At 41.3% G+C, this 17,275-nt stretch overlaps 1 protein-coding gene across 1 annotated transcript; it reads right to left on the bottom strand.

Moving 5' to 3' along the window:
• Positions 1 to 660: 660 nt before the first annotated feature.
• SUCLG1 (succinate-CoA ligase GDP/ADP-forming subunit alpha) lies at positions 661 to 15,978 on the bottom strand. Its single transcript, XM_075752782.1, has 9 exons — positions 15,817 to 15,978; positions 7,746 to 7,849; positions 6,732 to 6,848; positions 6,012 to 6,224; positions 5,866 to 5,923; positions 3,505 to 3,588; positions 2,728 to 2,879; positions 1,903 to 2,091; positions 661 to 913 (listed from the first exon to the last, which is right to left on the bottom strand). Exons 1-9 carry the CDS (start codon positions 15,866 to 15,868, stop codon positions 887 to 889), a joined length of 996 nt encoding a protein of 331 aa, XP_075608897.1. The 5' UTR covers positions 15,869 to 15,978; the 3' UTR covers positions 661 to 886.
• Between the last annotated feature and the right edge of the window lie 1,297 nt (positions 15,979 to 17,275).

Below are 17,275 nucleotides of genomic sequence, written 5' to 3'. Positions count from 1 at the left end.
TTTCAAAGTAAAAAAAGGGCTTCTCATTACAATGCTGGAGTGGTTAACAAGAAAGTTACCTTAGTACATTCTTTTCCAGAGAATAACAATTCCCCTCCATTATGTCCCAATGTCATTAGGATTTGCGAACACACAAGCAATGCAATCCTAGTTAAGATAAAGAGGAAATTAAGGTAAAGGTAAGCTAAAGACCAAATCATTTTCATAGTTACAGACAATTCTGAATATATATTTGCATGGGAAATTAGATTCATTTTTGTGAATAAAAATTCCATCTCTCCACACAACTAGCAGAATTCCTTGCCAGTAGAGGACTACACCGTGCACGGCTCATCACCCTTGAAAAGAAAGTCTGGACTCCAGGCATATCCAGCCACGTGGATCAACAAGCAACCCCTTCAGATCCAGCAGCTTTGGTTTAACGGACGGAAACTTTGGCCTAGTGTTCAAACAAACATACTTGCCAGCAATGAACAAGTAAGACTGGATTTGTTAAAAATAAAGTGAAGTGTGATATGTGCATAAAGTCAGTGCCTTGATCCTTTAAAGCATCTCTATAAGCAACTTTACCTTAAAAACGGGCAGTGCTTAAGTTACAAAAGATTATTTTGTGTATGATGATTGAAGAAACAGCTCTGCTTCACGAATTCAAAAGATGAATCAGATTTAGTAGTAGGTTTATTAATTTGCTGTGATTTACAATGAGGCGATCATGTCTGAACCAAGGAGACATCAAAACAGGTTTAGCCAGGAGGTTTATGGCTTCCAAGTCAAATTCATAGACCAGTGTCAGTCATTCGGGCAACTGAAGATTAGCAGACAAAAGATAAGCGGAGGCCAGGTGCTGCACTGATGTTTCAGAGACAGTATTCCAAAGTTTCTTCTCCTACAGCAATTTCCTTTTCTCAAACTCCTGCAAATAGCAAACAGACATTACCAGGGGGAAGAAAAAAAGATTGCTTCTATTACTATTTTATTTAAATTACTTTGTATTTATCTTAGTAAATCTGATTTTTGGAATTAAAAATTAAAATATAAAATGCACCATGTGCGCAGGTTAGAGGAAAGGAGGGTAAGTATTCTCCCAGCTCACATTAACAAACCGGCTATGAAAAACCAGTAGTGCTAGACTGCAGTCGGCACGCTGCACTCAGATTGCAACGCTGTCAGGGAACGATTTGCTCCCAGGCACAGCATAATGGGCTTGAAAAACACTAATTCTGTGTAAGAACTGCTCTAGAATCCTTATGGTACAGGATTCAAGCCAGGGAAGCAACAAAGCAAAGATTTCCTTTTAGTAAAGGAAAAAACACAATAGAAGAAGGGAAGAATCCCACAGCAGCCTGTGAAGATGCTATACTATACAGTCACCACAGGAAAATGAAAATGCTTAGCACAGCTGAATTATGCATTTCTTCTAGCTGTGAAGCAATGCCTTTTTTTGGATATGAATTAAGAAAAATGCAAGTAATCTACTCCATACATAAGTTTTTCAGCTGCATGCATTCAACCATAATTCTGAATTGGTACTTAGGATAGAGCTATATGCCAAGGCTTTCCTTCCTCAAATACCCTACTGTCAAAGAATGTTTTCATATTTCAAATTAATTCAGGTTATTTGCATCCAGAAAACACAATTCAACAAGTTGCTACACTTGAAAGCAAAAACGTAATCTCCTCTCTGTTTTGCTATGTTTACTTTTCTATGAAGACATTTAATAAAACGATGTGTGCACATTCTCTAAGTAATAACTCCAGCTTGTTCAGTCAATAGAGCTCTTACGTTTAACCAAGTTCAGAGCAACAGAATATCTGGGAAAGAGATGTACTCCCAACTCGTATTCCCTCAAAAGTAGCCTCTTGCTCTGGATGAGTATGTATCCCAATTTCTGAGCAACGAACCTTGTAGATGGTGCTGCCTAGCTGAGCAGGAGACATGCTGACAACAACACCAGCACTCTGAAGAGCTGCTATCTTCTCTTTAGCTCCACCCTTTCCCCCAGCGATGATTGCTCCAGCATGACCCATCCGCCTGCCTGGAGGAGCAGTCAGACCAGCTATGAAGGACACCACTGGCTTGGCATTTGGACCCTGTGAAGAACGAAAAGGTACTGTGTTACATGGGGAAGGGCAAGATCACAGAATGGTTTAGGTTGGAAGGGACCTTAAAGATCATCTAGTTCCAACCCCCCTGCCATGGGCAGGGACACCCTCCACTAGACTAGGTTGCCCAAAGCCCCATCCAACTTGGCCTTGAACACTTCCAGATACAGGGCATCCACAGCTTCTCTGGGCAAAAAAGCAATTCCAGGTGGCAGATTTTATTTATTTTTTTTAAATATCAACTAGCTAGGCAAATATATTAAACAGCTAGAAACCTCAGACAACAGACTATTCCATGAAGACCGTGGAATACTTTCTCTTCTGATGAGCAACATAAATCAGAAGCAATCAGAAACTTTACATCTCTCTGCAGAGCCACTATATTACTACAAACAGAACGTTCATGACAAATACCATTACAGGACTAAAAATCTAAAGTTGACACTGCCCTCCAGTTAGATTTAATCTGCACAATGCTCCTAATTTCAATTCTCTTTAATAAATGTATGACTGTTTGGGGTTTTTGTAAATAGAGATTAGAGATTGAATTGAGTTTTCCTTGACATGGCAAAAGAAGATGGCTAAGTACCAAGGTGTCTGGAAGCAAGCTGTTTTAAAACTTACAGAATTATTTTCTTTCAAGAATGCTGCTGCATCCTCTTCAGCATTTCCTCCAATTTCCCCAATCAATATGATCCCCTCAGTATGAGGATCCTTCAGGAAGACATCAAGGCAGTCAATAAAATTAGTTCCATTGAAAGGATCGCCTCCAATCCCTGAAAAAAATTAAAACCATAAAAAAAAGCCCCAAACTCAAGATAATGATATTGCATTTATGATAAAAGTGTCTAAGTAAATTTCAGCATGAAAAGTATTCCCAAAGGTTCAGGGGAAGCTGAGGGGCAGCTCTGAAGGCTCTTCCCAAGTCAGTGCGCCAAATTCCGGCTCCCCCACAATTTACAGAAAGTTTTGATATCTGAATAATCACCTTCCAAACCATAAGCAAAATATTAGGCTCTGAATAAAACACAGCAGGACCAAGATCCCAGCTCTAGAATTTTGCCGTAAGAAAACTGATTTACTTAACATACCCAACTAAATGCCTAAGAATGCCCTATCCCTTTATAATATTCAACTTCGTTTCCAAATTGACATCATATTTGCTGGCAGTTCTTTGTTCAAAGCTATTTTTTTAGGCTTTTATTAATCTGATGTGGAAATGATAATAGAGAAGGGTTATACTCTTCACAGCACATAGGGATCTAATTTCTCAAGATAATTACCATTCAGCAATTTCTATGTTTGCAAAAAGAAATTACTTTGGATTTCTTCTTGTAAAAAAAAAAAAAAAAAAAAAGCAAATTAGTCTGGACACAACAGGCTGATTCAGAGGAAACCTACCAACGCAGAAAGACTGCCCCAATCCAACTTGCGTTGTCTGATGAACAGCTTCGTACGTCAGAGTTCCAGATCTTGACACAATACCTTTAGCAAAGAAAAGGAGATAAACTTAACGCTAACATAAGCACATGACTAGAGGCAGCTGTTCTTAAATTAATAAAAATCACCTTAATAAACTCAACATGAGACGTCAGGTTTTCCAGCAATTCCTTGCCAAAGTATGAAAACTCTAAGTTTCTATCCGCACTATTTCTTGGTTGGCATTTTTTGACACTTAATTGTCAACAGATTAAACATATTGGCTGAGACAGCATTCCTTACACTACAGCTTTACTAGGAAAGAAAACTGAAAACAAAATAGAAGAATATACTTCTTGTCTTATATGTGAGTAGCTGACGCACTGAACTTGAGTTGCAGCACAACAGTTAACAAAAGAATTCTGTATTAATCACATCTTCAGCACAGCCAGGCACACAAGAGAGCCTCCAGAACAGAAATATGCTGCGCAAACACAAGTTATCACTATTAAGGTATTTGTTGCTGCAGCTCACTGCTCTACAACACACATTCAGCACTTACATTACAGTATTATAAGACAGAGACCACAACCTCAGTTTTAAATTCAGGATGGAAGGTAATACAGAGCCTAGAACAGGGGCAAAATATTTGCATGTTTGTTCATTTTTCCAAGTCAAGATTTCTGTTAATACAACAGGGAAGGTTTCCAGGAAAAACAGACATCATCTACTTCAAGCCATCTAACAAGGAATATAATAAGTATATTGCATGAACAGAGGAAAAAATACACCACTAGACAAACAACTTTAGTTTTATCAACTTTTTATACTGTTGGACAGCGCAGATGTCTACTAGTAAGGTTTTTTTCTTGCTATGTTTGCAAAGGCCTTCCTGTTTACTATTAAAATCAGATTGCATCAGAGAAGCTATAGATAAAGGTCCAAAGACTGTGGCTATTTTTATAGCTTGCATCCCAAGATTATCAAATGATTCTTGGATGCCTCACAGTAATAGAAAGCTGGGGAGCATATCACCAAAGGTCATAGTGTTAGACGAAGCTGGGAGGATGGCATAGTTACATTTTTATTCCTTGATCCTTGGATCACCACTGAAAACATTTCAAGCAATGGTCAGCCAGCTGGATTCAGGATTTAAAATACTAGTTTGCACTTGATGTGCCTTGTATTCAGATTCTAGTATCTTGTGAATACAAGACATTTCTTATAGATATTTAGAAAATCTTAACAGAACTCTGATTCAAAAGGGAGCTCGGGGCAACATCAGTTGATGCTACCTTTTACAGTATAGAGCAATGTCTTGATGGTATCTACGAAGGGCATAATTGTAGTCATCTGATTTTTCAGTTCCAGGTTTACAGGTACTTCTGAAAGCTGGAGGTATGACACAAGCGTTAACGCATCTTCTGACATTCACTAGGTACAGCTTATTCTCAAGTCAGAAGTAGCAGAGATAGTTTCTTATGTTCAAAAAACTGCACCAAGTCCATGTAGTTCAAGAGCACTGAACAGATTTTCCCCACAGTAAACATGCTTTTCATCAAAAAAAAAAAAAAAAAAAAGGTAATGTTGACAAGGGTACCGTGCTCAAGTAAACTGGTTACCCTGCTGACAGATAATAGCAGCATATGCTGTCTACAACATTTCTGAAGCTCTATGTAAGTACAAATGCATATTTTGGAAGAATTTTCTTTATTTTTAAAATAATGCTGTTCAGGAGCTATAATCAAGTTGTTATTTGTATAGTTTAGAACAAGGAACCAATAGAAGTCAGGACAAGAAACTTGCATGCAACCAACATATGATTATGAACAAGTCACTGCCTTTCTGACCTTAATTCCACTGAGAAATGGGTGTATTTGTCACTTCCACTTGCTGTGGTATAGTCATCTAAATTATCTTGTTATAAACTTGCCTGTAATCTCTTCTCTTTAATAATGAGCTCGCTATAGGTGAAGGATTCTAGACTTGAGGAGCCAAACTGTTGGAAGGAATAGCATTGGAGAGCTTAGTGCTCTCAAATCCCAAGATAAATTGGGGTATTCTCAAAAGAGAGTGTTAAGGAAACAAAGTCAATCACATTACCTAAGGAAACTTCCAATTGCTTCGCCTCTACCATCAGCAGTCAGTGCCTCCTATGATAGACTGACTGATTTTGGCCTTCAGGATTGACAATGGCGAAATTCACTTACAAACTGAAGGACAGGCAAGATGTTATTCACCGTGTCAACTGTCTTCAGGGCAGGACATGGCGAGCCTCATGAATAAGAACACTAGAGTACTGAACTTTAGTTTTAGATGATGCATAAATATTCAGAAACTCACCAATTCTTCCCTTCTTGTGAATGTGACCAGGCATGATACCAATTTTACATTCTCCAGGCTAAGGAAAGAGTGGGAGAAGTCAGATGGAACATTCAAACCATCACCAAGAATGGTTCAGCCTTGAAGCAAATCCAGAAGTCACTTACATTGATGACTCCAGGGCAGTTCGGGCCCACTAGTCGAGTCTTATCCTGCCGAAGCAGTCTGTGTTTAACTCGAACCATGTCCTGTTGGGGAATACCTTCAGTAATGCATACAACTAAGGGCATTTCTGCATCGATTGCTTCATTGATCGCAGCAGCAGCAAACGGAGGAGGTACATATATAACAGTGGCAGAAGCACCAGTTTGTTCTTTGGCCTACAATGGACATAACAAAAGATATCAAGCATTTAGTGGGGTGGAAGAGAACATTTGACAATTAGTCATTTAAAATACATCCATTCACAGGCATAAAGTGAATGGATATATATTAATTTATTATAATCAAAGCAAGCATTAAATTCACTGAAGATGGGGCACATACAGTACAACTAGGGAACTGAGAACTAACTGCTGTCAGGGAAGGATCTGCCCTATGAACACAATCGTAAACATCCTTAGATAATGGTTTGCTAAAAATTCATCATATACACCAGAATCAATCAGAAACTAGTTGCATGCATAAAGTAAGTGTATCCAGACTGTGAACTTCACAGTGGAAGCCAAGTTCATGCTCGACCACACTGAATTTTACAAGGCTTCTATTTCACTCCTTGCACAGTGACATCCATGGCTCAAATATTTGTCTCTTCAGTGTGAGCAAAGAAATAAGGAGCCCTTCAGCAGCATTAAATTGTCTGCCCTCCAGTCATTGCTGCAAATTACCTCCTTCACAGAATTAAACACAGGCAGACCCAGATGAGTTTTTCCCCCTTTCCCTGGAGAAATTCCTCCAACTAGATTGGTGCCATAGTCCAGTGCCTGCTGGCTGTGAAAGGTGCCCTATGAGAGAGAAAATAAGTAAAGTTAAAAGGCATGTAATAGCAAATAAAATGAACCAAAAAAAGTTGATGATATCTATAATTCTGAAAGCAATTTATGACACTTAAATTTACAATGAGAAAGGAAGTTCTCACTACGTATGTACAACTAGCTATTTTGAAGAGTGCATCAACATGTTTTAAATGGGATTCAGAATAAGCTATGCTTTTTCTTTTAAATCAGGGCACTATCGTTGCACACTAAAGGATATTTTGTTGTGTATTGCTAATACACCTGCAGACATAGCAGCCACATTTTATTTTCCACATCATCTGGCAGATGACAAACACTATAATGAAATAAAAGATAGTAGCATTCTCACACGTGACTAGCTGACAGTTTTAGCAAAAGCAGTCTTCTCCCCTTGCAAATGTGTAAAAGAGTGAATGTGAGAAAACTATTAAATATCTTGAAATAAAAATAGAAATTTAATTTATAGGCATTGACATTCAAAGGCATTTGCAAAAGAGATACTTCTAAAATGGTAAGGATTTTGTAGTTTTTTTGCAAATCTCCCTTTACAAAGAAACCCTTTCCGTTGTATACAATGAAAAGGCTTAAGACCAAAACCAACAATAAAAATCAAAAGTAATGTAGTAGAGATGACTCAAAAACAAGTTTTAAGCTTGTGCACAAGTGAAAAAAATACCTAGTCTATTGAATTCAAGAAAAAAAAAAGTCTATTTGGACCAAAGAAAGAAAACTACAGTGCTGAAGGGATGTTCCTGATCATGAAGTCCAGCTTCTTATCAACACAGGCAAAGTCAGTATATAATCCCTTTTATATGTTACTATGGTTTTTGGCCAACTAACTTTCCAAACTGAAAGGGTGATAGAAGAAATAGTTCGTATGCATACCTGTTTGCCTGTGAAACCCTGACAGATAACCTTTGTATTTTTGTTAATATATAAATTTTTCCTTGATGCCGAGTAGGAGCAGTGTCGTACCCCATTCTGTTGCACTATAGAAAAAAAAGAAGAGAGGACAAATGATTAATCCACTGCTTTGTTAGACTCTAAGTCAAAAAACGTCCTATCAAGTAAGTGCATATATATTAATGCTTATATCAAAATATGAATTGATCCAGTAGTTCATGTTTTCACAAAGCAGCTCTGAAAGTTATAAGCATTTAGGACTTGTTATGCTAAGATATTAAACACCTGTAGTTCACTCTACCTGTCACTGTGATTACTCAGTTTGCTAGGAATCAGGCTAGGTATTTCTCATACTGGGTACTTAATATCAGAACTCCAGTCATGACAGACAGAAACATCATCTTAACCACTATTTTCATTTGCAAATGAACATGTTTCTGTCCTCTAGGAAATCCTACAAAGCGACAAAGCAGACCTAAAATCCTTGCTATCCCAGAGGCTGTTATAACACCGGTACTACTTTACACCTTCTGTGAACATAGCACAGTCCACAGTAGACAATGAGAGATACTGAAGAGGTCGAGGGTCCCTCAGCCCAGGTGAAACCTAATGCCAAGCAAGATACATAGCAATAGACTTTTTTCCAACAGATGCCTTGCTACGGGAGCCTAGGCATCACTGCTTGAAATGCACTGGGGCTCATGGGAAAATACAACTCTCCAGATACTCCACTAGAACCATTTTCAATTTAGTTCTCACAACTCTGGCCCTGAAAAAAAAACAACACAACACAACTACAGAAAAGCAGCACGGTCGATGCTGGTATCACAAAGACAAGGAGAATGACTGCATCTCTGCTGAAGGGAAAGATATGTTGACATCAAATGATGAAAAAGAAATGCACAGAATGTTACCACACAAGAAAGCCTGAGATGAGGAGGGAAAGGAGGTGCTCTGGTGTAACAAGGATGCACGCATTGCCCATGCTCGTTGCCTTAAGCTTTTTTCAAATACCCGAGTTCTGAGGGGATCAGAACTGATTTACTCCCTGCGAGTCTTTTAGGTAAAAACACTATTTTGTTCTTAGAGTGAACATGAGAAGGTACAATTCCAGTACAGAAACTGACACCAGTATGTTACTATATGCCTCTTCTAGTTCTTTTAACACTTTTCCACTTAAAATTTGAGGAAATAAAAAGTGAAGCAGAAATAAAAATAAGAAATTCTGAATTGTGGTCCCTGGATTGTTCCACATATTTGCTCAGGCATTCCTGAGAAATGGATTTATTTTTTTCTTTTTTTTTAGAAAGGAAGCAAAAGCTATTAAGTAGAAAAAGAGAAAAAAAGTATTTTTCAACATAAACTGTTAATGCACAGAATTTATTGAGCTGTATTATTAACATTGTGTAATAACACAATTTCTATGGGGTAGTGAAAAGATACAGAAAATTTAAGATCCATATATTTACACATTTCTATCACAAAGAGCTACATAGAACTCTTCCACCAGTACTTTTGTCAACTAAATTTTAGTGATACACCGCTTTTATGCTTCATTTCAAAAAAGTGAGAAGAAAAATAAAACCATGCCAAAAGAAGCCTACAGACATCAGTGCTATTGCTAAATCCAAAGTCCTTACTCTGTTCTTAAGAAGTGCTGACAGAAACATGGGACCTCAACTCCAACCAACTCCTGCCCTTCTCCAAGGAGCTGCAGCAGCACCTCATCTTCTGACCAACATAAAGTAGAATTTAACAAGATTTTTAAAGATAAATGTACAGACTAGCAGGCAGTAAACTTGTAACAAAGGCTTACTGACCTGCAGGGTTTTAACCTAAATCACATCTTTATCCACAACTCTGTTACGAAACTTCTTATATTGAGGAGAAATACGAAGCAGTAATGGCCAAAACACGTCTGAAGCTATGACTTAATGAACAGGGTTATGAGGCTGGCTGTGGAAGGGTACAGGAAAGGGTAGTGCCACAGCTACAGAGGACAGCACAGCACGGTCTTTGTGCTGGGCCAACAGCTCAGCCTTCCTAGGCAAGGCTGCAATGCCCTGCAGGCTGCACAAGTGGCAATCAGCAGCCTGCCTCTGGCAAAGGAGAGGCAAAATAAGCAGAGAAACAGCCGGCCTACTGGGTAGGGAGCAGGGCATCGGTCTACCCGATCCCAGCCATTCCGGCAATCCCTCACAGGCACAGGGCGCGACTGGGTGAAACCCAACCTTGAGAAAAGCAGAGGATGACCCCACTCGTGAAGATGCTGTTACAGTCACGACCTACCACCAGTGACACCTTGCGGAGAATGGTCTGGGCTTCCAGAAGTACGGGAGCGCATGTTTTGAAAGCCCTCTGATGGGCCTGCAAGGGTGAAGAATAAACAGGCAACACTAAACTAATTCAAATCAAATTTTTATATGTATTGTCTGTGTTGCAACACTGACAAATCCACCTACAAAATAAGAGAGCGCAGCTTGCACATAGTGCACACTCAGTAACTTCAGTATTTTGAGGAAAAAGAAAAAACCACCAAACCTCTGACAAACAGTCACTTCTTTCGCTATACCATAAAAGCAATTCTACAGCTCCAGTTCAGCCATCCATTCCATATCTATTTTCAGGTATTTATAACCTTGCACAGAAATGTTTTTGAAAGCTTAAGTTTGTCAATTCGCAGTTTTGAGAAGTCTATATAGATCTATTTTTCAAGGATAAGAAGCTCTTGAGCATTTTCCATGCTATCAAAGTACCAAAAAAATTTTAGGCACTGATAACTAAAAGACAGCTTAAATTCAAAGCTTTGTATGGATTTACTCTTGAAAAATGTATGTGCTTCTTACATGATTGAAGAGCCCTCGTTCAGAGAAAATAAAGCTGGTTCAAAAAAGCCTGGCCATAGGCTCGAGCCATTTGCTGTCTTCAGAGAGAGGCAGCTTAGCACGGGCACATGTCTAGGGAGCAATACATTTTGGATTTAAAAAAAAAAAAAAAAAAAAATCACCTTGCACTTTCTGGGCTGGATGATTATGAGTTTTTTGGGGGTTTTAAACTGACATGATAAAACTCCCTATTTCTCTCCATGGCCTTGTCTAAAGCAGAAAATTTTGCCCCCGGTTATCAGCACAATAGGAGCAGCAGAAGCATCGATCAAGATGAGGTTCTGATATACGCAGCACAAACAAGTCCCGGGAACAAACAGCTGGCAATTTAAATAGACATTGATATAGACAGATATAAGATGAGAAGGAAACAGGTGGAAAATCAAAATGGCACACTTAAGTTCACAGCAGATAAGAGTCAGAAATAGAATCCAAGTCTCAATTTCTACCCAGGACCTTCATTCACTAGTTCCTACTGCTTCACAACTTCTAACACCCATTCAGGCAACTAGAAGTAGAAGAAATTAGGGTCCTGAATAAAAATGCACGTTGCTTCAAGAAGACAGGGAAAAAACAAAAAAATACGCTCTTCCAGTACCGGGATTCAGCTGTGAACCAGTAAAAGCTAAACTCATTGGTGATGCTATTTTAATGCACACATCTAAATTACAGGCCAAGTTACAAAGGTGCAGGCTCCAGATGAAGTCCTAGAGCATAAGGACAAATCTTATCAAATCCAAATCTTACCAAAAGCACAGTGGAAATGCTGTATTTTGTCAAATCAGAGTTCTAACATAGCATTACTGTGTCCAACAAAGGCCTATAATAGACCTTTGGAAAAGAGTATTAAAAATAAAATAAGAAAATGGATGATCTCTCCCAGGCAATCCTTTCATTTCTGCCCATCCCTGTTGTTTGGCATAGTTTGTGGTTAAAAAAAAAAAAAGTTATACAAATAACAAGATTTTCTTTCTTTTTTTTTTTTTTTTTTCTTTTCCAGTACTTTAGCATCTATGTAGCTAAAGAGAGACATACTGTGTCAAGAAACTATTTCAGTCCACTGTACAGGACAACCAAGTAGTTACGAAAAGTGCTCAAATACCAAAACCCTGCTGTCCCAGGACTGATTAGAAAAGCAAGATCCAAATTTAGCAAAGGAGTATAAGCCTGTATATAAAATACCAGTTGTTTTACAGTAAAGAAACCTTACTATAAACTAAGGGACAGAGTTACTTCCAACACACACACTGCTGGTAGTTCCTCCTGCATTTCCAGAGAACAAGCCGAGCCCAGAACTCACTGCAGCCCAAGTAACTGAAAACCCAGCTACATTTACCTCTTAAAAGAAAACTAACCATCTGTAGCCCTGAGCAGGGCTTTCAACCCATTTGTGTATTACAATTAACAAGCCCTTCTAGAAAAATACCCTATTATTTACCATGAAGTCCAAACATGAATTTACGTGTTAAAAAGAAAACTGACCCATTTGAAGGGTATTTTAAAACACACATGGAATGTAAATACCATTTACACCGAGCTTTCAGGCACTCCTTGAGCAGCTCCCAAGCACAAATCTCATTTCAAACGCAAGCTACATTTGCCCAGCTTATTTGGGTTGTGTAAGCCAGCTGACAGCACAGATACTACATCTCTTCCTCACTCAAACTTTACAAAGCTGAAAACTTCTTATTTGCAGGACTTCTTGCAAGATTTCCTGGAGCTACGGACAGGAATCCAATCAAAGTGCTTCCCTCTTATCCACATTTATGCCAGACAAAAAAAAACAGTTTGGAAGCTGAGGTAGCATCTGAGGGTGCTCACAAAATGAGCACAATATAAAAGCAAAGTGAAACAGCAGAGATTCCTTTCTAGAAGGACCTGAGCACATCCCTACATTGCCAGAAGACTGACAAGTAATAAGTGAAATTCTTCCTCTATTATTTGAAATAGCCAGAAAACTTAGAGATGAAGGAAGATACTCTTTTCATTACCTATGTAAGGAAAGAAGAACACCTTGGAAATCATACGGGCTCCAATACAAACGGGGAAAATGCAGGCCAGTGCAGAAAATGGGTTTTTTTCCGCACTCACCTCCCTTATTTTCCATCAGTTACAGATCTTCAGATTGCTTCTGACAATTCTTTCAATATTTTACATGTGTTTAATTTGCATTTTTATGACCATCTCCTTTCTCCTTCCTCTGCCTACAAATGCATGGCCTGAAGAGGACAAAACAGTTCTGGACAGGTTCTTACATTACAGAAGAATATAGACATTAAAAAAAAAAAGTTTGGCAAAGACTAAAGTGCTGCAGAAAATTTCAGAGTTTTTTTGACTACAAGCATGACATTAACAAGAATATTCCACATGCAGTTTCCCATCCTAGTTCTTTATTAGGTTTTAGTCTTCATTATCAGGCTGTATGTATATATTCACGCACACAATTATATTTGCATAGTTCTCTCCTCTCCCCAAATCCATCTACAGAATTCACCCTTAAAAGGTATCTGTTACATTAGTAGAAGATGATCCTTAATGACAAAGAAGTTTTCATGTTGTTGAGGGATTGCTCAAAATACCTTATTCCTTTGTCTAAGAGGATTATGTCCTCAGAGGATTTCCAGGTATCATTCCTCAGACTCTCTTCTCTCACCCTTCCCTTGGCAAATTCCTGTTAATTATGGAAACTCCCATCTAGGAACATGGCATAGGAGTTGAGGAATTAAGTAAATTAATCAGGCTGTAAAGGACAGATACAATGCTTACGCTACATCTACCACATTAAAACAGAACTAGGACTAATGGGCAAATGACCTTCAGAAAAATTTCAATCCTTTCAACACACTTCTCTCCTAATCAAAAATCCCCACTCGTTGCGATGGACATTCCTGTCTACAGGGGGTCATGGGAGACATGATGGCATTTGAAAGAAAAACTTTCTCCCAGATTTATGAAGCTGAAACAGAGCAAAGCATCTCAGTGAATCTGCATGTTCTCAGCACAAATCAACTATTTCTTGGAAGGCAAAAAGCTGTTTTTTCCCCATGTATACTCCACTAAGAACATGGTTTGGGAGCTTTCTTCCCCACACACTGTTTACATAAAAAACAACTAAAGAATTCTCCAATTTAGATTGTTATTTCTGCAGCAATTCTTTGCCAGGGTTATTCACATCATTTACTGTAATCTTTTAGTCTAAGAGCTCTACAAAGCCTTCTCACATGCCCAGAACTTAAGACCCCTAATCCTGACTTTCCCATCACAGTTAAGGTGCCTACAGAGACTCTCTTCAAAGTGTGGTATAGACCATAGGTTCGTCGTGACTCTGTCCGTATATAAACGGTGCTTTGAGCTGACCTTTGAGCAAGCATTTACCACCGCTGTATTTCATACTGTGTTTTCACAACTTCCTGAATTCGACCTTATAGATACACAACCTGCATGTTTGCTTCAGCAATATACCAACAAAAATAGATATTGCATCCCTTTTGCAACAGAACACATTAGAACTCATGATTTTAAATCACCGAGGGCAGCAGATGTTAATCATTTGTTACTGAAAATGTACGCACAAAGTCCAGATTTAAGGTTTAAGCAGCCTTTTAATATTTTGTAGAGTATCAAACCAAACAAAGAAATGTCTCCAATAAAGGACTATTTCATCATGCAGGAGTTTAAGAGACTTCATGAACTGTTGCACACAGGCACTTCTTGAGCCACTTAGACCACTTCTTCCCCTCCACCCCCCAAAATCATCTTAAGTGCTCTTCCTTGAATTTCTATGTGTTTTTAACATGTAAAACTTCACCCAAGAGTAGCTTTGCTGGGAGTATAAATTAACCTAAACTGGCGGTGCTACGTTCCCATCTGTTCCCCTCCATCAGAACCAATTCTCATTGGACTCAGGGGAGCCAACTGGCAGAAATTAACAGTACAGTAAGAAAATACAGTTTCCTGCTCATGGAGGACAAGAGGTAGGAACGGGTGCCCGAGGGGATGGTAGGTGTGCTACAGGTACAACTCAGACCAACTTAAAATGTTGTGGGATCATGCTACTAGACCCTAACCTGCAAGTTACCACCACCCCGAAACAAAAAACCTTTGTGTGCAGTGAAATGAGGTAGGTTTAAGTTTATCCATTCATTCTCAGCTGCAAGATGTAAGACTAAAGCATGAATGTCTCAGTTCAGATTCCAAGAAATTGCTCTTGTGCCTAGGCGTACCCATACGGATTTCAGCAGAGGATGCAGCATTAACTGCACAAAAAAAGCACGCTGAAAACACAAAACATTTTATTTCTTATTGTGGTCTTCAGAACAACACATGTGAAAACTTTGAAGGTGAAGTGTTAGTCTCAGACTGCTTGTGTTCTCCATAATTAAAGGCTAATGTTCTTATTCTTGACCATAAAAAAAAACTTTACCAACTTGTGCTGAAATCACAGGATAACTCAGGTACCTCAAGAGGTCTCTAGTCCAAGCCACCACTCAAAGTGACTAGATCCAACTCTATCAGCTTCCTCTGGGCCTTCTCAACTTTTTAGTGCTTCCGGAAATGTAACAGAGATAACGATCTTTCTGAATCAGGCACCAACGCCTGACCACCCTCAATGCCAGAAGTTTTCCTAACTTTTCAAAATAGTTTTCCCTGCAGCCACGTGTGCCCCGGGCCCTACGCTGCCGTGCACCTCCCGAAGAGCCTGCCTCCGTCCTCTCCCCACCAGACGCTCTGGAAGAGGGGCTGCGGGCACTGGCGAGCAGCACTCAGACACCCCACCCCCCCCGGGCCTTCCGCACTGAGGCTGACCAGACCCGGCTCCGCCAGCAGACCGAGGCCCGGGAGAGGGGTTTGTTCGCCGCACCCCCCTGCCCAGAGGCCGGGGACAGGCGGGACGCTCCCCCTCCCCCGGGTGACCTTGCCCCGCTGCAGACCCGGCCCATTCCCCTCCCGTGGCGGCCGCAGGCGGCCGGGCCCCGGCGGCGGCTCACCCCCCTCATCGCCCGCCCGCCCCCCCCCCAGGCCCCGCGGCCTACTGCGGAGGGGCGGCCGGGGGGGGGGGGGGGGGGGGGGGAGCAGGCCGCGGCGGAAAGCGGTTGCCAGGCAGCGGGAAGGGCCCCGCGGCCCGGCGCGGCGGGGGGGGGGGGGGGTGCCGGCGGCTCGGTACTCACGGCGGAGGAAGCGGCCCAGCAGGCGGGCGGCGGCACGGCTGCAGTGAGACATCGTCCCCTTCGGCAATGACACCGGCCCGGCGGATCGCGGCGGGCGGGCGGGCGGCCCTGCGCGGCGCCTGAGTGCTGCCCACCCCGGCGCTGAGCTGGGCAGCCCTGCGCGCGCGGATTGGCTCAACCCAAAGGGCCCCCCACCCCCCCAGTGGCAGCAGCCAATTAAAGGCTAGCTGGCGGGGCGGGAGGCCCGCGGGGCATTGTGGGTGTTGTAGTCCGCGGCGGCCTCGGCGGGAGGCAGGGCGACAGGGCCGCGCCGTGACAGACCGGCTGCTACCACCGCAACGCGGGAGGAAGGCGACGGCCAGCCCTTACAGCTCCTAACTTGTGCTAAGTTCAGGGCAAAACCAGTGTTTGATGGGTGCCTGCTGTGGCTGCCCGTTAAAAGCCACCATGGTGGGTCAGCAGGTGGCCAGGGAAGGTGAGGAGAAGGTGGGTTGGCTGCCTGCTGTGGCGGCACACGGGTACCTGCAACGGTCACGGTTCTCAGGGAAAGGTGGTATCTTCTAATCGAGCAGCTGAGGGATAAACCCACGTACGAGTTAACTGGTCAATCAAATGAAATATATTGACTACCTCTCACTGCATTCCTGACCTCGTCTGTTAGTAATTTGCTTGAAGCACTGCAGAAAGAGAGCAAAACCCTGGTCCTGACCATGCCAAGCACACGTTAAATGCCGGGAGGCACGAGGAGGACACAGGCGATGGTCCCAGGAAGAATGACGTGGCTGTAGTGGTCAGTGTGTTCAGTGGTCAGCAGTCCTGAGCACCCACTGCTTTACTGGGGCTAAATAGTTTGAGATGAAATAATTTTTAAAAATGGAGGAGAACTGAAAATCCTCTTTCTCATTCACCATGCACAGTTTACTCACCTGGCTGATCCAGGGGCAGGAAAAGGAGCGTATTTGAATAAATCAAACAACACAGTTCTGAAATAATAATTAATGTTTTCCTTCTTCCCTACAGAGATTCTTAACAGCGGTGTTTTCTTTCTGCTGAACTTGACAGAGCATTTGTTCCGGAAGAGAAAATGGTTAATGAAGAAAGGCACAGCTCCAGTTTTTTGACGAGGGAGTTCAGGCAGACATTCACAAAAAGAGCATCTGTCAGGGACAGTGATTATGGGAAAGGCATCTCCAGAGCAAACAGAGGATATGTCTGTACCTGGGACTTGGAGGAAAGTTAGAAAAATGTGCAATTCTTGCAGCCATGACTAAATTGACCTTAGATCAGTGTCACAAGAAACCACTGGACTGCATTGACGCATCCCATAAGGGGTTTTAAAATGCTTTAACTTCTACACCTGAGCTTCAGGCACAGGTCAGTTCATCAGCTATGTCATCAGCTATGTCATCAGCTACCTTCAGCAACACCACCTGCACGCATCTGTGTATCTGTGGGCAGA

This window comes from Balearica regulorum, chromosome 4, assembly GCF_011004875.1.
Source record: "Balearica regulorum gibbericeps isolate bBalReg1 chromosome 4, bBalReg1.pri, whole genome shotgun sequence".
NCBI lineage: Eukaryota > Metazoa > Chordata > Aves > Gruiformes > Gruidae > Balearica > Balearica regulorum.
This window is presented reverse-complemented; position numbering and strand designations above follow the sequence as displayed.

Bases quoted from the DNA above. Each gene is read 5' to 3' on its own strand.
- SUCLG1 (XM_075752782.1), bottom strand. From the start codon at position 15,868: ATGTCTCACTGCAGCCGTGCCGCCGCCCGCCTGCTGGGCCGCTTCCTC. The intron at 7,850-15,816 runs GTGAGTACCGAG...TTTTTTCTATAG, and splicing joins GCTGGGCCGCTTCCTCCGCC to TGCAACAGAATGGGGTACGA. The intron at 6,849-7,745 runs GTATGCATACGA...TCTCTCTCATAG, and splicing joins AGGGTTTCACAGGCAAACAG to GGCACCTTTCACAGCCAGCA.